This window comes from Scophthalmus maximus, chromosome 11 (genome assembly GCF_022379125.1).
Source record: "Scophthalmus maximus strain ysfricsl-2021 chromosome 11, ASM2237912v1, whole genome shotgun sequence".
Classification (NCBI taxonomy): Eukaryota; Metazoa; Chordata; class Actinopteri; order Pleuronectiformes; family Scophthalmidae; genus Scophthalmus; species Scophthalmus maximus.
In genome coordinates this window covers 12,946,530-12,969,664 of record NC_061525.1, presented here as the reverse complement: position 1 = coordinate 12,969,664, position 23,135 = coordinate 12,946,530, and the positions used below count along the sequence as shown (strand labels likewise).

Genomic DNA, 23,135 nt, shown 5'->3' with positions numbered 1-23,135 from the left:
TCATTAAAAAGCAGTGATCAGCAGCAGCAGCCTCCTCTGTGAAGAGGACTACATCTGAACCAGAACTGTGGCTTCAGCAAATAAAGACCTCTCAATACATTTCCTCAGAATGACTGCACATTATCATCCTCTCATAAAACACTTAGTGGATGCTCAAACACACAGCCGACAGGTAACAGAGCTCACTAATGAGCTCCCCTGACACCGTCGTTGGGAGAGAGAGAGAGAGGAAATGAAACTTATTATTGGCACGTCAGGACTCCATCTTGCCTACTGTGAGACTGAGGTCAAATGTGTTTGCGTGTGTGTGGGTGTGTGTGTGCGCACGCACAAAGTGATAGCACTCTAATCTCATCAAAGAGATTCTCACTCAAGGTCTTAGTATAAACAGAAGATTCATATATATGCCTGCACAAGGTCACAGTCACTGCAATTAAAATTCAAGTTCAGTTAGAGTGTTTTTCTCTCTTAAAAACAGTACGAAACAATGATTCTTAAATCAAAATAAAACAGCTCCAAAATTAAAACCATCATGAAAGGAAAACAGCCCACGAATGAAGATACGCTGGCATTTATTCTCATCAATTATGAAATCACAGAGAGCTCCCAGCTGGAAGATTGGTCATCTTTTTCTATCAGCTCAGGACACAAAACAACACTCAACTAAAGATGTTCTCGTTCTCATAGTAGCCTCATGCCCCGAATCTTCTACACATCATTACTATTGCATTCACTAAGCCTATTACAGGAGGGCAGGAGACATCAAATATGCATAGATGATGTATTTAAGATGAAGGAAGAGGGAGAAAGAGGTGAGGGGAGGGCGACAGAGGCTGAGAATGAATGAAATATTATCAATTATTCAGCATTATTCAATCAAACAATTAATCATTTATTCTACGACACCTCAAAAACTTCACTCCAAATGTATATGACAAAGATGTCACACATCAACTTGAGTCTGTAGAAAACACTATGAATCCCAGCTGATGACATTTGTCTATTAAACAGTTACATTTTAAAATGGACATTTTAATCAATCAAAGAATAATGCAGTGAATCAACATTCATAGACTCACATAATAGTAGTACATGCTCTGATTGCGTACACGCGCACACACTAACACACACAGAAACAGAACGAACCTTAGAGCGAGCAGAGCCTACATCTGTTGACATGCAGTGTGTCTTCCATCACACCGGCTGAGGTGACACAGCTGGGGCTCCCCGAGACACACACTCACACACAGATGGTCAAACACACCCTTGACATCTATCACACCTCTTCTCCACTGTATCCATCCATCTTGCATTGCACAGCAGAGCGAGAACGGCAAGAAAGGACACTTACAACTCCCGTCTCTCTCTCTTTCTCTCTCTCTTTCTCTCTTCCACCCACTTGCTTACTCTCCGTAGTGTTGAGACATGTCGTCTCCACAAAGCGCTCAACTCAATACACTCAGCCCTGCTGTTAACTCTCTCTCTCCAACCCTCCCTCGTTGCCGCCCTTTTCATTCGCATAGGGCATGCATTTTTAATTAATCACTTCCACTCATTTATTTATTTATTTTTCATGGTCTCTCTTTTCTTTTTTTTTTCCTATCGCAGATTCCAGGCCTTAATCTCATGCAATCTGCTTGCTTGGCACACAACGACAAACGAGTCAGAGAGAGAAGGGAGGGGAAGGGGGGAAGAGTGAAATGCAAGACTCTAATTATCAGCTGCTCCAATGCCACATTAGTGTGTGTGTGTGTGTGTGTATGTGTGTGTGTGTGTGTGTGCGCGCGTGTGCAACCGCATTTGTGTGTCAGAGGGATTTAACTTGGTGCAATTAAGGTGCCCGCTAACATTAAAGAAATCTAACCACTATGCGATCACACATCCAGCCACAATTACTGTATTTAGGAGTTCTCCATCATACACACACACGCACGTTGTGGTTATTTCTTCACCTCTGTTCTGTTCTCCAACACCACTTCAGAGTCTCAAGGCCTCGTTATTCTGTCTCAGTCAAGGTCTTACGAACAGATGAGAGGTTGGGTGAGAAGATGAGAACGGTGAGAGCGGAGAGGGAAATAAATAGACGGTGGGAGGAGAAGAAAGGAGACAAGATGATGAGAAAATCTAGACGAGAAATCTGCCAAAGAACGGCAGATTTGTTAATTCAATAAATACGTCTTTCTTTTTTGCATCTGTGCCCCCTTTTCGCCGGTTTCCTCTTGAACTACACTTGGTTCTTTCTCTCTGTTTGCTCGCTTCCTCTTTTCACACACTCCCACACAGAATCCTCTCAGAACATTGGAGTCTGGCCACTATCTCACCCATGCCTTTGTATGTTGTGAAAGCATCCTGTACTCACTCCTGCTGGCTGTTGTTCTTCCACTAATGCCTGCTAACGCCTGGCGCCCTCCCTCTCCCCGAACATCTGCATCTGACTCACTCGTATTAGTTCAGCTTTGAAGAAATTAGAACATTCAGACTTTAACGCACCTGCGAGGCCCCCCCTCTTCATACGGAGGGATGATCACCACTTTGACCGTGACCGACGTCCTGAGCAGGTCGATCATCTGTTCGTGAGTCAGCGTCACCGCGGCCACCTTGCAGATCTCCACCAACCGGCTGCCCTGCCTCAGTCCCGCCTGCCAGGCGAAGCCGTATTCCTCCACCTGCATGAGAAAACCAAAGTCTTCAAACAAAACCGTTCGGTACAGCATAGATTCATCACAAATGAGTATTGGTGTGAAAGATGGTCATCTGATGGTACCTCAGCCACAGTGCCGTCCAGGCGAACATGGAAGCCTAGTTGTCCCAGTCCGTTTCTCCTCAGAGTCATATCCACCGTCTCACATCCAACTGTCAATGACTGAACAAAGAGAGGGAAAGATCAAATACTTTAAACGAGTTGTTCTTACATCTGTAATAAACAGTAAGAGGCAACATCACCTGAAACTATATCAATCATTTTATCAGTCTCCAATCTGTCTGTATTTGATATATTCAGAGAGATTAACTACTTTTTTGATATTTTGTTTTCTGTTGGATTAACTCAAAGCTCACTGGAGTCCAGGAAATCTCCTTTTCCCAGCATTTAATTCATCACATTTTTCAGGGATTATCACAATATGAAATACTGTTCATCAGCCGGCGTACAGCTTCATTGAAAAATTGCATTACATCGCTGCATCGAGTACATAATTATTATATAATGCCCAGGAGCATTTAATATGACTGGAGTTTTGAAGATTATTTAATTTACAAAAAAACAAAACTGTTTTTCAAAAGGAACCCCATCCTTCATGTAGTTGTCATCTCTGCCATGTTAATGTTGTTTTCCCTAAGACTTTGATTTTACAGCTTTCAGGAAATGAAAAACAATACCCACAGTGGAAATCCCCCAAGCCCAATACTTCAAAGCAGATATAACATAGCTAACATTGTAACCAGTCTTGAAATGAAAACAGTTCCAATGAGTTTCAAGATAAAACTGAAATAATCACAAGCTATTAATCACAGTGACCTGACAACATATAATTAAGGCCTTTAAGTGATTTGAAGAAAAACGTTTGCACTGTGGGGTTGAAGTTTGAGTCTTTATCTCTTAGTTCTTAAGGATTTCTGTGGATATTTGTCACTTTAATAGAGCAATTTTTTTAGAAGTAGACTTCCACTTTGTTTGTACTTTACAGAATCATAAATAGGCACATGCAGATGCGTGAGCATTTTTTTATTTTTTTTTGTAGGAAAACTGTACAGGGCAAATTTAAGCTCCAACTTCATGTCCCCACATATAACACAAGCTGCCCACAGAGATAAATATTTTCTGCTTACCATCTTCTCCAAAACTTGAACAAGCGCTAAAATCTCACCTTTAACCTCTGCACCACTTCCCTGATGTCCTGCGCACAGCCCTCCAGCACCCGCACAGCGATGTGGTCTCCTCTGCCGTAAAAGATCTTCAGCGCCAGTCGCTCCGGTGTCCAGCCAATCACATCCGCACAGAAACAGTTAAACACCACCTCTTTGGTGGAACAGTCTATGAGGAGGACGTATTCAGCCGACAAACCCAAGGCACAGGGCAGCTCCGTCCCACCTCCGCTAAAGTCCTGAGCCTGGACCCTCCAGGCGACGGCCCCCGCAGCTCCCAGCTCTGCTCCGTCTCTGGCTTTCGAGCGCTCGCGTTTTTTGGATGCGAGGGAGATGAGGTTGTTAAGCTTGCCAGCTGAGTCGAGCGGCGTCCCGCTGACGTAGTTCTCAGCCAGGTCACGCAGGTACTCCTGCCGCGTTCGTGTCGCCATGGTGTGGAACTTCTCCGACTTGTGTGCGGCATTTTCCGCATTGATAACTTTGGCTAGAAGGAAGTTCCGAAAGGTTTCCGCGTCACGGAAGGTGACGCCACTGGGAATGGATGGGCCAAACGGGGGCACATCCTTCATCCTTGTCACAGCAACACTGAAATAAAACAGGAGACAGAAAAAATCTTAAGTGTTAGAAACTGATTTTTTACGATCTTATTACATGAACATGCGCTTGTTCAGTTGTAATCGTTTACCTGTAACACGTGTTATCAGAGCAGGGGTTGTGTACACGCACAATAACGAAGACGTGCTGGAAGTGTGAACGGATATTCTGAGGGGTAAAAGGCAATGCTCCCGGCTCCTGAAAGATTATGGTGACAATGTCGTTCCCTATGTGCCTCTTCCTCAGGAGCTGAGGAGGAGAGGAGAGAGGAGAGGAGAGGAAAGGAAAAGAGGCAAATTAATAAATGACATAATTGGCGCTGACTCAACTGACTCAGTAAATGACAAAAAGTCTGACAAGCGAAACAAGAGATTGAGACGCTCACTGCTAGACACCAAACAAAAGCTCTTTATGTAATTTGTTTTTCGGATTCTGTGTGAGCTATTTGTGTCCGATTGCATGCTGGTCTGTCCGTCTATGTGATCGTGTAGGAAACATGGCACACAGTCCGCAGGCTGTGTCTGTGGACTGTGCTTGCCAATCCTCTCTTCAACTGCAGAGAGAAGTGTGAAAGTACCAATTATGTAATCCAGCCCACTGTTTGGCCACAGATACAGATTCTCCAGCATGGTGCAACACTCGCATCCTCCACTCGCACTTTGGCTGCAGTCTGATTAATGTGCTTGATGGAGCGTTGACTAACGTACACAATAATTGTTAGAATTTTATCATTTGGATAAAAATAAATTAGGTTTATTTTACATTTGGGATCTTCTGTCAACATCTTCTACAACAAGATCATTCTAAATACAACAAAATAAGGAATACTCAAAATCATTGGTCCTATATTCTAGATTTATTGTACCCCTGATTTAAAGATTCCTCATACTGTCTATGTTTCCCCTTCATTCCAGATAAATGCTGTTAATCCACGGCAGGTTGTTTTTAATGTCAGATGCTGCCACCTAGAGGTTCATTTGAGCATGTGACTGTCTTTGCTGCTACAGTCTCTCAACCTCTGGATGGAGTTATTGTGCTATCAATGAAATGTATAATTTTAAAGTTGACATTAATATTAACTGTTCAAAAAAACATGCTCAATTAAAAGCTGCAACCTCTCATTTCTTTGTACATTATTTAAACAAGATGTTTAATAAGATGATGTAACTGTGAAACACACTTGTTTCCTATAAAATTCAGTTCAGTACACTCATTAAAGTATGGTTTTCAGTTTGTGACAGTTTGAAGTGTTTGAAAAAGAACAAATAAGCCTCTACACTGCTCTACACCGATTAGCAGACCCCGTTGCAAAGTGTGTGTACTAATCCTGAGCACCCACAGGGCCTGTCTGAGCACATATTCATCCCTGTGAGCCTCTCACGCAAAACACTTATGCAAACTATTAAAAATACTCACCCACACACATAATGTAATCTTACACACAGGTCACTCACACATGGCCCACGCTGCAAACACTCAGGAGAGCGTGCCCAAGGAGAACATGTAGGAAGGCAGATGAAGTTAAAAGAAAAGAGGGAGGAAATAAAGGAGCGACTCACTACTGAACCCCACCCAGCCCGGATCCAGTTAGAGAAAGAGAGAGAGAGTGAGAAAGAGAGAGAGAGAGAGAGAGAGGGAAAACGAAAGAGCCAGTGAGTAGGAGACAGAAGCCAAGACACAGAGGATAAAGACTATAAAAAGAGGAAAGAGACTCCAAATGAAGAAGGCAACACAAGTCACAAGTTTCCACTTCAGGAATTCCTGCTGTGGTTTATGACCCAGAGCAAACAGCAGAGGCTTTAATTAACAACCACTTTGAAAGGCTTTGGGAGACAAAGGGAAGTCGTGGAGGCATTTTCAGCCGAACACGCCCGTGTTTGACCTGCAACACAGCACACAGACTCAGGTGATGCTGCTGTTTTCAGGCAGAGGAAGCTCTTACCTGCTGTGGGTTGCTGGGCATGTAGGGCAGCATGGTGGACACGTGGAACATGACCTCGTAACCCTGGTAGGTGGTGTACAGGGAGTGGGTGCCCGTAGAGTCGGCTGGAGGAAGGAGGAAGAGAAAGATATTTTATATTTTCACGCCAGAAGTTTTCAACTGCAGATACACACTGTGTGGATTCACTGTCACAGGGATGACGAGGTTCTCGCAAACGGACACTTTGCTTTTCCCTGGGTTATGAAACTTGGGCCTATCTTGTTGTTTCATGTCTCACAGCTGACAGGAGCATTACAGGACAGTGTGAAGAGCTGTGAGTTTCTTGTTTTCCCACGGGCTGCATCAGGCCACATCCATAGTACAACTCCATGGGAGTGTTTTAGTATGGAACTAAGCAACCGACTGCAGAGTAGACAATTTGCTTTCTGTTTACACCGACACACACATGCCTAGTGTAAATGAATGTTCATGTGATATGAGTTTTCAGGTGTGTTATTATGGACGGAGATGATTACTGATACAAAGCTAAAATGTTTGTCCGGACGTCGATCGTTTTAGTAGTAAAAAGACATTTTATAATGAAAAGTATGGATGTGGTAAAGGTTATAAAAATGTGTTCTGGTATTGATGATGTAAATACTTGTTCTTGCTTCACACTAGTGAATTTCCTAGTAGATTTATGATCCATTTCCTCATTGAACATAAATAGGGAGTGATATTATTGTTACAGTAGGAGCTGTTTGGTTTGAGGAGGAGGAAAAAAAAACAAATTTTCATGGATTGATCTGCTAAAAATAATCTCCATGGCGACTTAAAACTGCTTATTCAGAGCATTTCATATTTTCTTAAACTGATTTTATAGACAATTCCGTGATACATTTTTGTGGTGATATTAATAAAGGCAAACAAGACGTGCATGCTTTCCTTGGCGCTGCTCTGGCCGGTCATCATTTAATTTGGACATCAAGTGATGTTCAGTGTCAGGAAAATGTCACCAGGTCAGCAACCACGACTTTCACCGACATGTGAAACTGCCATCACATTTACATAAAGAGATGCGTGTCAGAAAACGGCTCTCACTCTTTGTGTCGAGCTGTGCGGCGTATTTGGCGAATCCTTTGAGAAGCACCTGCTCCCCGAGCAGCTCCAGGAAGGCAGAGAAGGCGGATGACGCCTCCTCGTTGTTGTACATCTCTTCCTCTGTGCTCTGGCCTGCACGGCACAGCAGAACACCCACCTTGTGCTTCTGACTCAACTACAGGGCAGAGTGAGGGGAGATAACACCAACATTACAAGCACCCTCACACAAACCAAATAGAAACAGCTGAAATATCACATTCAATGTATATCACGCACACGCACACAATGAGAGGACAGTTTCATTGTTGTTTAAACCACCTGCACAGACAACAAAAAGCCTGCTGCTGGCAAAACACCTCCAGCTCGCATGTCAGCCTCATTAGATAAAAGGTGAGATAACATGGTTAAACATTAAAGTTTCAATGGTCATGCACTCATGCTCAAACACACCACGCCCCGCTTCACACAGCTTTCACCGCCCTCAGCCCAATTTTGTACTTTTCTCCGCCACTAAATCAGGTAGACGGTTTGCTTCGCAGTCGTTTGCATCTGCCTGACAGGCAGGTAAACTTTCTGAGTTGTGCGAATTCAGAATTTGAATGGAGGCATCGCTGTTGCTGGGATTAACAGTCCAACTGCTGCCTTTGTTGCACAAGCACAAAAATAAGACGCAAACACAGGCACAGACACGCAACTCACCCCCTGTTCGTCCAGCTTGAGGAGCTGCTCTGTGACTTTGGGTGTGTTGAGCGCCAGTCTCAAACAGGACACGTTGAGCTCTGGGACGACCTGCTCCAGGACCTCTTTGAGTGGCAGACCTCGCACCGTGCCGTGTTTCCCCGTAGACGCCACCGCATCTTCTAAGATGGAGCCTCGCAGGGTCACCAACTGAATGTAGAGAAACAACAACAGATGTAAAACTGGAATATTAAAGATTAATTCATTTTCTGCAAACTGCAACTGCAAAGTACATTTTTTACAGCTTTAACCAGAGAATCTTTGGCATTGTTGCTAGAAAAAGAGATAACAACTAACAATCAATTAGCAAAACAGTTGTCAGTTAATTTTCTGTCGGTCATCTATTGACTAATTGAATAACCATGGCTGGTCTGGTTATAATTTTCACATTTTGTACTGTCCCACTTTTTTAGAGCTTTGTCAGTGCCTTTCTTGTTAAAAACAATAAAGTCAGGTGTTTTTTAAAGTAGATTTTTTTGAAATGAAAATAATTACATGCAGCACACAGACATCAAAATGATCTGTTCTACAAACGTTCAGGCTCAGTTTGGGTAATTGTGTAATCAAAAATCAGTAATTGTGGCTGGGCACCACACTAAGTCCCTACTTACATGGGAAACTCTTTATACTCTTGATTTAGGATTTTTTCCACTTCAAGTTCAGAGATGCTGATCTTTGAATCTTGTTTAATATCTACACGTACATGACTGTATGTGATAATGTTACTGGTTGTATTGATCCTGGTCAAGGGTCAGGCTCAGCTGATAATTAGATAGTGTCACAACTCATAACAGTGACCTGCTGCTCTGGAGCTACAATGTTACACGCACGCATGCACGCACACACAAAGTACTCTTTGTGGAGGGGTTTTAAGTCCAGCACTATTGTGTTTTAATATTCTGCTCAGCATTGTGCTGCCACAGAGTGCTGCTCCCTGGTGAGGGGAAATTGACCTGCTTCAACAGTGAGACCACAATAACCTTAGATAGTATGCGCGCGCGCACACACACACACACACACACACACACACACACACACAGACAGACAGACAGACAGACAGACAGACAGACAGACAGACAGACAGACAGACAGACAGACAGACAGACAGACAGACAGACAGACAGACAGACAGACAGACAGACAGACAGACAGACAGACAGACAGACAGACAGACAGACAGACAGACAGACAGACAGACAGACAGACAGACAGACAGACAGACAGACAGACAGACAGACAGACAGACAGACAGACAGACAGACAGACAGACAGACAGACAGACAGACAGACAGACAGACAGACAGACAGACAGACAGACAGACAGACAGACAGACAGACAGACAGACAGACAGACAGACAGACAGACACACACACACACACACACACACACACACACACACACACACACACACACACACACACACACACACACACACACACACACACACACACACACACACACACACACACACACACACACACACACACACACACACACACACACACACACACACACACACACACACACACACACACACACACACACACACAGGTTTATAAAAAATGCATGGCAGTCTCTGGAGCTGTCAGGGGCAGGAGAGACAGTTGAACCTGATTGACACACAGTAGAAGTTATGAAGCAGTCATTTCAAATCCTCTGATTCTGTGCGACAGCAGAGAGAGAGAGAGAGTGTGTGTGTGTGTGTGTGTGTGTGTGAATGACGGAAGGAGAGAGAAAAAGGAACATCGCTCCACCTTGCTGTATCATCGCAGCTGCACAGAATTCGATGACAGAGGGGAGGATATGTGAGAGAGGCTGTGGCTTGAGTGGGAAAGAAAGGTCTGCAATCAATCTCTTATTTCTGTGGGAACTGGTGGTGTCTGTTAGCTCAGCTCTGTGTACTTAGATGGCAGAGGGGCTCCATTGTTGTACCAGAGCTAAGTGATGTGGCCAGGCAGCCATGTAATCCAGCTAAAAACAACACCTCGACAGAAACACACTCAGACAAAGACCACATTAACACAATGAACTTAACCAAACTCTTCTGTTTGTCCGAGTGACATTGGCAATGCCAGACAGGTGTTTTTATAAAACATCTTGAGCAGATTAAACAAAGATAGAGGTGAGACCTCTGCGACCAAGATGTCCAACAACAAACACATGAATCAATGATGTAAATCAGCATTTTTTGCAGCCCTAAACAACATAATTATATTCTTCTAATTGTGTCTGTGATCAAATGATGAACTCAAATACCAAACACGGCCATGAAAAAATAAGAGAAAACTAAGTTTGATGCTTTGGAAGCAGAAAATCTCTTTGAACAAAACTCAGTCAGAATCTTGATTAATTCTCCATAATCATCAGCAGACAAATTAAATACGTCAGTATATGTTCCATCACGGTGGCAAAGTCCTTGGGTGCGCTGCCTCTGAGAGCAGCCAGTGTTTGGTTTGTCTTTAATATGCTGAAACTGGGCAGGTGGAATTTTCCACTGAGGAACGAAGAGGGGGTGAGGAGGGTGGGGGTGAAGTTTTTAATCAGAGCCGAGAGGGTGAGAAGAGTCACAGGTGGAGAGGCTGGGTAAAATGAAATTAGGTAAGGAGTTAAGTTGAGCGTTCACACTCCGACTTATTACAGCGGCATCACTCACAAACAGCCGATTGTGCTTACCTCGCTTGTCCTGACGACGAGGCGGTACAAGTACTGGTCTTTCAGGTCTTTGGTATCTTCCAGTTTCTCCCTGCGTATGCTCACAGCCACAGGACCCATCTTATCATCTGTCCCAAAGTAGTCTGAGTGCTCTGACGAAGGAAAAGAGAACACGGTTAGAGTCTGTGCTGAGGTCAAAATCTTAATTAATTCATGTATGTCTAAACATGGGCCATATATGTATGGTGGGGTATATGATAAACGACAGGGGATGGGTTGTGGGTTTTATAAACAGAATTAGAATTAAAACCTTGTGGTTGAATGCCTCTGTCAACCAGTCAAGTTTCAGCTTATAACCATGTTTTTGTCCAGACTCATCTTTGAGTCCAAGTGGACATTTGTGCCAAATTTTAGGAAATTCTATTTTCCTGTCTTCCTGAGATATTACTTTGACGAGATTGGAGGAAAAAGGACACCTGCGCACACGGCTGTTGCCAACAAGGAGGCATAAAAATGAAGGCTGAGTAAATTTTGAATTTTATTGATACTAGTGCTGATGTAATACTTAAATATTAGCAGTTCTTAGACACAAAAATTACCTTCTTTTTTTTTTTTTTTAGAGCTGAAGAGCAACAGAAAATTAATCTGCAATAATTCCGATAATAGATGCTTTTAGCTTCTAAAAAGCGAAGATTCACATCTTTCCTTTTATTTTCTGTGATAGTAAACTGCATCTTTTTGATGCAGACATTTAAATATGTAATGTGGGCTCTGGTAAATTGTGACCTGCATTTTTCACACTTATTTATAGACTGAACAATGAATTAAGAAAATCATTATGATAAATTCATTATAATGATAATGATAAATTGTTGATAGTTGTAGCCCTTGTTATTTCTGTAAGAAAATGTGCAAAACTTCTCCTGTTCCTCAAATCTGATTATTTAGTTACTAAATAGAGACCTTCATATTTTTATGAATCTAAACTGCTGTTCGTAAATATGACTATGGTAAACTATGATGGCCTTTCATAGACCAAACAATGAATCCTAATATTCTTTGACTCTTTACTTTGAGAAACATGTTATTCAACATTTTTTAAATTTAAAAAAATACGTTTCAAATGTTTATCATGGCACTGAATCACATGCAGCTTTACAAAAACTAAGCCAAATAAAATTCAGTCTTTAAATGGAAATATATGTTTTGAATCGGCAAATATTCAACCACAGATTTCAGTAGTTTCTGTTATTACAGCTACGAGCCCATGAGCACCAGTAACAAACGCATTGAGGTTCACAACCCGACATTAAAGCAGAGATGAAAAAGTACAAAAAATACAACAATATGTGTTGTCCGACTGTTAGAGGAGGGACATGAAGTCAAGGACAGGGCTGACATAATGACATGTTATCCAGTGATCAATACTCAGGTAATTAACAAAATCGATTCAGCTGAAACAAGAATAAATCACAGAAAATGATAATTGCTGCTACAGAAAGGTGAGACTCTCACACACAAGATGCTGGACGGTGTTTAGAGGAATCATTTAAAAAAAAAAAAAAATGCAATTTGATCATTTGAATTTATCTTTGCCAACAGCCTGGATAAACTATGAAGGAACAAATATGCCCTCAGTCTTGTAAATCCAGGAAATGGACAAAATGTGGTGGTAACATTTTGTTGGCTCAGTAGCCGTGTTGGTATAACAACGTACTCATCCATTAAGAGGCTGAGACACTATCAACGCACTTCACAAGCATCTTGCACGTACTCCTCTAAAGCTCTTAAGCTAAGCCGATCTAATGCCAGCACCAAAGGCAGCAAGGGATTCGAAAGAGGAAACTCGCTTTATGAGTCTTCTTCCTCTTCCTCACCCCACTGACTGGAATTAACCAGGACGACATACACGGTAAGAGAGTCAGGCCTGCTTTTCCTCAGTGCTATGTCCCGTGGTGAAAATGTCAGTTATTTTAATGAAGCTTTTCTGACATGCACACAGGGCACATCACATCAACCCCACGCATGCACGCGCCCACTAGCGTTCAGCATATTTTTGGAACTATAACCTTTATCTGTTTGGCTTCAGGCCCGTTTCACTCACTCACGTGTACACACACACACGTACACACTTCTTTTCTGTTACTTCTGACACTTGTTGACAATGTTAAGTGGTACTGTGGTGATCGTGCAGAAAGGCAGGTTGAGTATCATCAGCTCAGAGTTTGCCAACAGTGCAGCAGCAGGTACATGTGGAATAAGAACTCTGGGAGCGTTGCCAGTTTGGCCGCTCTGCTCAGGCCCAGCTGGCTATTAACAGACTCACGATGACATGTGAAGAGTGACACTAGGGAGACACCGGCTGGACAAACGACATCCACGCTACGTCTGATTCACAGTTGGCTATCGACTGGTTATTTGATCAATGAACTAATCCATCATTCAGCTTATAAAATGTAATAACCATTCAACAAAGAAGCTGGATCCTGATTGCATCAATCTTTGAGGGTTTTGTTGGACAATGTATGATTAATGATATATATTTTATTATTATGGTTATTAACTTCTATTTGATTTGATCTGTTTTTCCTCTTTAAAGCATTGTGGGAGCATCGTTGAAAATGCTATATAAATTGTTATTATCATTATTTCTAACAAAGAACATAAGAGATCTCACCTTTGACTCATTTTTTATTATTTTGACATTATTTTAAACTAAAATAATTATTTCAATTATAGACTAAACAATTAATCAATAGTACTGACAAGTACTGATAATGATAGAAATAGTTTGTTGTCGCCTATTTGGATACAATTAATCAATACTGACTGATAAGTCGTGTGTGTGTGTGTGTGTGTTTGTGTGTGTGTGTGACTTAGTATTACCTTTTCCATGGAAGTAGTCTCTGTAGTACCTGGCTCCCAGGTCTACATGTTCGATGCTGTACAGTTTTAGTCTGTCCAGTCTTGTAACCTGCTGTTCAATAGGCACCTCCAGCACTGAGACACTAGCGTTGCTCCTCCTCAGCCATCCCCTTCCTCCGTCTCCTCCTGCGTCTCCTCCTCGCTCTGCGGACGAGCTGAGGAAGCTGATGTTGCGCTCCCCGTGGCCCCCGGTCTCATTGAGGAAGTGTGGGCAGCAGAGGAGCAGTGGACTCGAGCTGTGGGCACCGGGAGGGACGTCCAGAGGGTCCAGGTTGAGGGAGGGGGTTGTGGAGGCAGGGTCGAGACTCAGGGTCAGGTCTTCAATGCTTGAGTAAACGGGGTCGTTCACACTAGGAGCAGAGGACCTGGATATGGACAGGGACACTGAAGCTGCTGATGCCCCCGTGGCAGTGTTCCTCCTCTGGGTGACATAGACGCGCTGAGACGCCGCCTCGTGGAGGTCAAACAGGACGCTCTGAGCGTCAAAGTGGACAAAGCTCTTGGGACACACCCACTGTTTATAGGAGGCATCAGTTGAACCCCGCCCTCCGTCTTCACTACTTTCTCCTTTCCCTCCATCCAGCTCCCCCCTGCTAGAACTTCGAAGTTTCCTGAACAAAGAGGAGGTGCCCAGTGACGACTCTGTGCCTCCACTTTTCTTCCTCACTCTCTCAGCTCCATCCCTCTTTCCTGTCCCTCTGTCGTCTCCGGCTGTGGGCCCAGGTGAGGGAGCAGAGGGAAGAGGAGCGGACTGTGGCAAGTCTGGAGCACGCAGCAGCTCCCCGAGCCGTACGGGTGCTGAGCTGCGCTGGTCAGGCCTCTCCTGGTGGAACTGGCTGAGCATGTCAAAAAAGCTCTGCTCAGGAATGCCCTGGATGTCGATGGAGGAGGTGCTGCCGTACTCTCTGAACAGGTTCCCCATCCCGCAACCTCCACGAACCTCCACCTTGGAGCAGAAAGTGGAGACATTTTTTAGTCACAGATGACAAATATAAAGTTAGGTACTTCTTCAGCCAACCTGTTTGGTTAATTTTAATCAAACTCTGGTGCATTTGCACATTTGGTTCAGCTTGTTTGGACTGATGTTAAGGCTGTCAATCAAACTCTAGTGAGGTCCAAACAAAGAGACAAAGATTGTCTGAAAAGGTGAGCTTCAAAACGAACAATGTTGTGGTTCATTTGTCGAGCTAAACCACAGCATTTTCTGGTAGTAGATTCCAAAGAAATGATCTGTATGAGCAGCGTAAATATTACAAGTCTTAACTAAAAAAGGTCATTCTTAGTGAGCTTTTTGTGACAACATAAACATATGACTTGCTGTCAACCATTTGAGTTTCCTCTCTGGGTCGACGTAGCACTGATAAAGGAGGATGACAGTCACCAAAACAGACCAATCAAGAGAACACATACTGATCTTGAAAAGGCAGCCCGGTATCATATTTTGCATAGTTCGGATCAAATAAATCAAACTACATGCGTGAAAGAGACCTCAGGGAAGATTTAAGGCTTACCTCATTCTCATCCTGTTCGCTGAGCGTCACTTCACTGTTGGAGCGCTGTCTTAATGGTGGGAACACTCTTAGGCTCAAAGGTGAACCTCTCTCACCTCCAAACCCTCCCACTCGAAAGTCTACTTCCCTAGACCGTCGCCGTGGCAACCTGGTGACTCCTCCCCGCACCAACCCGACGTCAGATAACAAAATTGATGATGAAACTGAAGTGGAGCAGTCATCTCCATAGTGATTGCTGCCCAGGTGCCCATTCTCGAGCAGCGACTCCCGGGACTGTGCACGACGCGGAGGCCACTCTGCGATCCGCGCCCGAACACCCATTTTGGGCACAGACATGCGTGGCTGGATGGCCGGGTCTGTGGGGGCGAGGGCCGGGTGGCCATTGGGCATATTACGAAATGGATTGTGCTGGGGAAACCCTCCTCCTCCTCCTCCTCCTCCTCCTCCATCATCCAGAAGGTCCGAAGAGGTGCAAGTGACCCCTCTGTCTCTGTAGTTGTTCATGGCTCCCCAGCAGAGCTCAGGGCCGGGGGGCAGGGGCCTGGCATCCCATGTCAGGAGGGGTGCTAGGGGGGAGGGAGAGGAGGGGCCCCACACACACTCTACGACCTCCAGCTCCCAAAAACATTGCTTTCAACTGACAGGCCCGAAAAGATTTCACTGGTCCATGATGGACCAGACTGGGTCAGCACCGGTTCTCTTCCTTTGATTATTTCCTATCTGTGAAAAGAAAAAAAACATGGGAAAAATAATCATTCCAACAAATCCGTTTCAGACAATCGCCACAAAATATATAAATAAATAAATAAAACCAAAACAAATTTGATTTGAAACACATTTCTACAAACAAAAACTGAGCTCTGAAATCAGAAGAGCAAGTCCGATGCATGAGGCTGAGCCAGAGAGGGAGAGAAAATAAGGTGAGGGATGTGACGCAGGATTTCTCCCATTGAGGTTAATCTTCAGGAGGCTGACAAGGGACATTATTATCACACGCTCTGTGCCTTCAAGTGCATGTGCATGCACACACAACCACTCATCTACCCACAGGACATGAGTGCTGTGGTGATGACTTGTCTTTGCTAGTGACTGTTTTTTTCGTCATGATGACACTGATCTCCACGTGGCTGCGACACGGAAGCATGTTTTCTCTTTGTCTGATATTAAATCTGTTTACGAATTTTCACCATTTCAAAATAACCAAAAGCATCTTTTAAGTATAATGGTCTGTGAAAAAGTTTTTCTAGGCTCCAATATACCTGTGATAGGCCAAAATAGACCAGGCTCTGTTACACTGTCAGATCAATTTCTGTTCAATCCTCACACTTAGCAATGTCCATTATAGCACAATGAGCTTCTACTTCTGTTACTGTTGTGAGCAGTGGTGAATGTTAAACAAGTTTGAGGGAGCTAAATGAAGTTCTGCAGAAGAAAGTCTTGTGCAGGACAATCCACAGTCAGAACAATTTCACCTTTAGTTTAAAGGTTCATAATGTCTCCCAACAGCCTGCAGCTGGAATCAAAACATATTATATAACAATTTGATACCCTTAATAAAATAAACCTATCAAGCTCAAAATGCAAAACCGACAAAATGGGGTGGATATTCTGAATGAGACTTCAGCATGAATGTCTAAAATATAAACATGCTCAATCCATTCATTTTATCTGTAAGTAGTGCTACTACTTTCCAGTTTCTGTCTAATCTCATTCTCCATTTAGCTCTCTGTTCCTGGATTAAAGTTCCTTTATATACAAGTCTCTCCTTGAATCCAAAATTCCAGATCCACCTTTTCCCCTATTAACTATACCTTCATATTTCACTTAACACAACCCTCATGAAATCTCAATGTTTCTGGATCTATTTGGATTGTATATTACAATTCAACCATGACATTTAATTCAACAATCGACAATGAAGCAGTTTCCTCATCGGCTTTTGTTCAGATCGACATTGACCTTTTTAAATTTCACAACTGTAAAGCTCTTTTCCATGATGAATCAGAGAGAAGCGGCTGGAACCCCCACACACTCACACTTACACATCATTTGGACTGACATCTAACCACATTAAAATTCAGGCACTCTTTTTCACCACTGATACACACAGTGGTTTAAGAACTAAGCTTTACTTGTGTAAAGAGAGGAGCTAAATATTTGACTATTTCCAGTAAGTCTAACCCCCTGCAGAATGCGCACAACACAATTTTTCCATGAAAACTAATCTGTGCTGGTTTCTCTTCAGGTGCCTCCGTTCTTGTGCATCCTACAAATGTCGACTTTTGAGCAAATATCTTGTATGAAGTCCAATTTGCATAAAGTTGAGCTTTTCATTGGTTCAAAGCATTTCAAAGTGGTTTGTGTGTGTTATATGATACACAACGTCATCTTTTATGATATGCAATGTCTTTTCTGAATTAATTTATGACCCCATGACTGCATTACTCATTCACGCAACATCAACAAAACTCATTCACAGGAAAAAAGAAATCCCCAGATCATCATACGGCCGCGCCAATGTATCATGTCTTTGTTCATGGAGATCCACAGGCATTCTACATCTAAAGGCTACCGCTCTGTTCATGCTTTCTGACAGAGTCTCTTCTCATCCGGAGAGCTTTCCTGTGATCCACTATCAGGCCCAATCCTAGATTAGCCAGCCCCAGCTGCCAGAGCTACCTGCAGAATGGTTTCATTATGTGTCTGAGGTGTCTCATGAGAGAGGCAATGGAGAGAGTGTGGTTTGCTCTTTAGTGGTGACTTCTGTCAGCACATAGCCCATCAGCGAGGAACATACACAGGTTTAATAGACAGCCACGGGGTGACACATAGAGACTGGGAAGGGTGTTTTTTTCTTTTCTTCGTGAGACGAGTTGACATGTGAGATTGTGATGTTTCCCACAATATCAACACAACAAGACTGTTGACATCCAAGCTAGAGGCTCCGCGAAGTTGCACTAATGCACAGTGATGCTTTGAGGTGAATACTAACGTCAATATGCTAACACATTCACTTTGACAATGCTGACATCCTTGTGTGGAGGTATGCACTACACAGAGAACAGCTGACGCCGTTGTAAGTTTTACTTGTATTTGGTTGCACACCAAAGTAAAGTGTGAACTTTCTCGCAACTTCTGAATATTAACCATTAAAACCGTTACAGAGCAACAGTTTTGATAATTTGGAATGTTTCTGGTCACCTGATTAGTTCAATATTCACTCTCCTTTTAGCTCTGGTTTTGGTCCATACCAAATATAAACATCTGGGTTTTAGCTAGTGAATACTCCACTATATTCATGGGAGGTCGCTAACTTTGGTGTCGAGCAGGTGGTGTACGGTGAGTTGTTGGAGCTTTGTAGCTGAAAACCGCTGCCTCCGGCAGCCAACAATGATACTTAGATAGTAGCAGAAGTGAACCAAAACAATAAAGTTGTGCTAAGGTACAAAGCTCTATAAAGCTCTGTCAAGCCATGCAAAGCATACAGTTTCTTTCTCTGTAACTCTACAAGTCAGTTTTCTTATAGCAACTTTTTCTTATAAGTTGAATAAGTGCATGAGATTACAAGGTAAAACGGTCATAACGTATGGCAAAGGGCAGTAAGTAAATTAATGTGATCACAAATGTGCCAGTCCACAATGATATTATATATATATATATCTCAGGTATGATGGGCTGCTATCTAAATCTCAGCAGATAATACAGAAGAAAAAAGGAGCCAAAATATGGTATCAGAAAACAAAATATTCAGATTTTGACAGAAAAGTATTTTGTGTTGTGAGATAGAGCGGGGAGCAGGAGGCTTGGGTGTGTTCAAAGAGTGCAACTTCTTTTTAAGCCAATCAACCGCATTATAAAATATGCTTGATGACTACATAAGGATCTGGACAAAAACACATAAGAAAGAAAGAATAAATCTTCATCAGCAACAGCAAGAATTGGGCAGACATCCAGCTTTGGTGCAGACTTCAGTGGATAAAAGCACAAACATTTAATGCTTGTTAATTACTCACATATAGTAATTAGTTAGCTCTGGGTTGTATCCAGTCATGTTCTTTCCCTCTCCCCCAACGCCCACACCGACTTGCCCTGCATGATGCAGGCTTGGCCCGTGCACCACAAACACACACGGAGGCTGGTAATTACACTGGTTAGATGGTTGTAATGACAGAGTTAGCACAGGAGTGCAGGTTCCAGAGGAATGAGTGTTCTCGACGTGGAGGAGGTGTCACTGCTGCTGCTTACTGCTATGCCACAGCAATGCGGACAGACCTGAGATCAGCGTGGAATGTTACTGAGAGCTCGTCACAAATGGAAGAGGAACAGAGATGAGGAGGGATTGACCAGACATGCGTTTCCGTTTCTGTCAGTGCCAAACAGCAGAGTCTAATTATATCTGCAGCAGGGATGTTGGCAGCATGAACACATTTATGTATTATACATAGACCAAAAGCATCTAAATGCTTATAAAAATGCAAACAGCAACTTGTGTAACAAGACGACATTAAACATCAGCAACAGGTTCTGCTAAATATTTTAATTTAAATAAACAATGACAGAGTGCGAGCGACATTATGAGCTGGTTAGAAGAACAGATGGTGGTACATATGACTGGCAGACGGCTGACAGGAGCAGAGCAGAGCGCGACACTGTAATACAACACAACACAGCTCTGGCAGCCACACAGAGGCATTAATTCATACCACCATGACTCTTGTAGGACAGGGCATCGGGTCTCAGCAGCACCTCACCTCATTCAGAAGTTAGAGCCAGAAGATGAGATGAATTAAAAAGAAAACTGAAGTGAATCTTACACAGAAAATAACATTGGCCATTACAGAACATTTTGAAAGGTGTGTACAATTAGCAACACAGAACCTTGTTTCCGTTAAGTCAGCCAAAGAAAATAAAAAGCAGAGCTGCAGGCTTGCACCTGTGGGAAGGTGTGTTTTGTATTAAAAGTAGTGTAGTCACTTTCTTCCACTGTCTTTTCGCCCAGACCCTCCTGACCTCACTGTCATTGTCTCCATTGGTTTCCGTCTACATTGTTTTGCTGAATCCTGTGCTGTTTGTCTTTCCGCCGTCCCATGACACTGACACAGTTCAAGATGAGGAAGACCAGGGGGTTTGTGTGAAAACAGCAAGACTCATTAAGCACGCACGCACGCACGCACGCACGCAATATATTCCTTTATAGCTAAAGGAATCCTGCTCATTGTTTGCAGCACGGTCCACACTATACTAATACAATCAGAGTTGAAATACCTGCGAATATTTTTTTGATGATATATTAAACTATTGATTATTGTTTTTAATTATTTGTTCGGTCCCTCGCACACAGTGTTTTGCTGATTTCAGTGATGAGCAGAGAAATGTTTGTGAAGAAAACGGATCAAATTGACCCAAAAGAAATGTTGGATAAAAATCCTGTTAAATGTTAATTGGACTGTATTTATATAGCCCAGTTCTTGTCTTATCGACCAATCAAAGCACTTTATCGCCACTCATTCCCTCACACATTCATACAGCGCTTCTATACGCAGCGCTTTTTCTATCACGTCATAATAATAATTATTATTTTGGGTTGGTGTCTTGTCCTACGAGACCTCGCCAATCAGATTGAAAGAACTGGGGATCAAAACACTGACTGTCTGGTTAGTGGATGACCCACTCTTCCCATTGAGCCACAGCGCCCCCGTATTACACTCTGATAGAGCTGTACAAACAAGCCTCACATTACAACTGTAAACACACAATGGTTTGATGAAGGATTAATTGCACAACGACAGACACACAACAACATAGTAGGTGCAAACGTTACCTTGTTCTGACTTTAGCTGTGCAGGTGAAACAGGTGTGGTGAGGTCTGATGTCACAGTTCAGGAACTGGAAGCTCAGTATTTACCCTGTAGAAAAACAGATATGGACATGAAGTTGGACACAGTTCAGCTCCTTCAGTTCTAAACTTCATTTGTGACAGTTATTAAAAATACTTTTTGCTTTTGTATGAGGTGTAAACAGACACATAACATACAAGAACCACTGGGATTTCTTTTTATAGGCTTGTCTCGGCAAATGTGCCATATTGATGTTTTTAACCTTTTGCATTTCACATAATCTGTGAGTGGCAGTAATAATTTAGGGCATGTGTGCATGCGTGTGTGTGTGTGTGTGTGTTACAGCATAGCAGCTGTATTCAGTTCCATGCTCATCAGATCCTCCACGCAGTCACTTCTATTGTTTGAGAGGAGTCTGAACAAAGAGGCCTGAGGTGGTCTATCTGTACTGTAAACACATTTGCATACACACAGACCGGCTGCATACACACAAAGCAAAAAACACCACATCTGTCTTTGCAAAAATGGATGTGGTTTTAATTTCAGATCAAATACTGAACCAGAAACATTGTGCATAAAAAACAAAAACAAACAAACAGCTGAACCTCAAATCTCTGTCCCCGAACGTTTGTCTCCATCAACCTCTGTCTCCATCACCATCTTCCACATCCAACTTTCAACCCTTTTTTGAACATGGATGGATGGAAATACAGAGGAAGAGTGGAGTCAAAGTGAAGGAGGCTGCACACTATGATTGGAGGTCGAGGTGCCTGAGCTCAGGGGGAAGGGCTCCTAAAGTACAAGTAGGACATAAAGAGTGGGCGAAGTGGGGCCAGAGGAGGGGGCTGGTGGGAATCAGCAGACATAATGTCCTGAGGGGGAGGCCCATTACTGTCTGAAAAATACATTTCCAATCAATACCGATCAATCAGGGTCCACTTATCCTGCCAAGCAAAACAACACTGTCTTTAGCAGAGGGGGAGAGCACGGCTGGACAAGGGTCAGCTATTGTGTGAGTTTCTATTTTCTGCACGGATCTAAGGCTCAAGCTTCAATCCACTGCTCTAATTATGAAATTAAACTGTAAATGAAAACGTCCCAACCATGGTAGAGAACAGTAGACTTTGCACCACAAACGCGGGGCCTCACCCAGTCTGTGTGCAGGCACAGTATGTAGCCGTTATCACACTCAAGGACACACATATTAGTGAGATCAAATCTCAAGCAAACACAAGTTCATAAGCACTTTGAGCTGCAACTATTGGTCTATTGACCAAAAGTTATTCTGTAATGATATTGGTATTATAATCTGCGGATTAATCAATAATTGACAATAATCATAGTTGCTGTGTCCTACTCGCACTAAAATGTACACACAAAAACAAACATTTAAATTAAAACACCTCATGAAAACTAAATGAGTTACATTCACACACTCTTATTTGAGCATTAATGTAAAATAGTAGCATGTAACATTGTGTAAACAGAAAATTTCATAAATGTCTGAGCTTATACATATGATATGATATATAATGTATTTGTAAGCAGATATAAGGGCATTTTAATATATATTAATATATGTGTTATTTCTGGAAATTCTTTTCTGGAGATTTGAACCCGTGAGGCAGTAATAGGTTTCCTCAGAGGCCAGTCGACACCTGACTCACAAGTCACAGCTACACATGTCATTTGTAATTTGGGCAGAAGCTCAACAAGAGAGACGGGAATCATACATCGTAAACCACACCCACACACAGCACAAAACTACAATGCCACAAACTGCCCCCAGGGTAAACCATCACCCCTGTGACACAAACTACGCTTTAAATGTTTGGTGTGAGGATCAGAGAGCTGTTATCTGTGGCATTGCTGCTATTCCTAAAGTACCTGTATCTGGGCCATGTTTTTCCCCCCCAAAACATTTTCTTTGACATCACAACATGTCTCTGAAAGGCCGTGGATCTGTGACAGCGACAACCTGTAAAGTCCTG

The 23,135-nt window shown here is 42.9% G+C and overlaps 1 protein-coding gene across 3 annotated transcripts in view; it reads right to left on the bottom strand.

The window, feature by feature from the left end:
* Nucleotides 1-23,135, bottom strand: part of sipa1l3 (signal-induced proliferation-associated 1 like 3) — a 58,654-nt gene that overhangs the window by 11,587 nt on the left and 23,932 nt on the right. For 2 of the 3 annotated variants that reach the window (XM_035621646.2, XM_047335841.1), the window contains exons 2-12: nt 21,129-21,213; nt 15,308-16,027; nt 13,758-14,742; nt 10,893-11,023; nt 8,180-8,368; nt 7,481-7,655; nt 6,401-6,504; nt 4,550-4,707; nt 3,867-4,449; nt 2,765-2,863; nt 2,491-2,666 (exon numbers count right to left, since the gene is read on the bottom strand). In XM_035621646.2, the coding sequence (XP_035477539.2) occupies nt 2,491-2,666; nt 2,765-2,863; nt 3,867-4,449; nt 4,550-4,707; nt 6,401-6,504; nt 7,481-7,655; nt 8,180-8,368; nt 10,893-11,023; nt 13,758-14,742; nt 15,308-15,811 (3,104 nt within the window). In that variant the 5' untranslated portion in view covers nt 15,812-16,027; nt 21,129-21,213. Of the gene's footprint in view, nt 1-2,490; nt 2,667-2,764; nt 2,864-3,866; nt 4,450-4,549; nt 4,708-6,400; nt 6,505-7,480; nt 7,656-8,179; nt 8,369-10,892; nt 11,024-13,757; nt 14,743-15,307; nt 16,028-19,320; nt 21,057-21,128; nt 21,214-23,135 lie in introns of those variants that run through there. The other variant, XM_047335842.1, reaches the window with a different exon arrangement.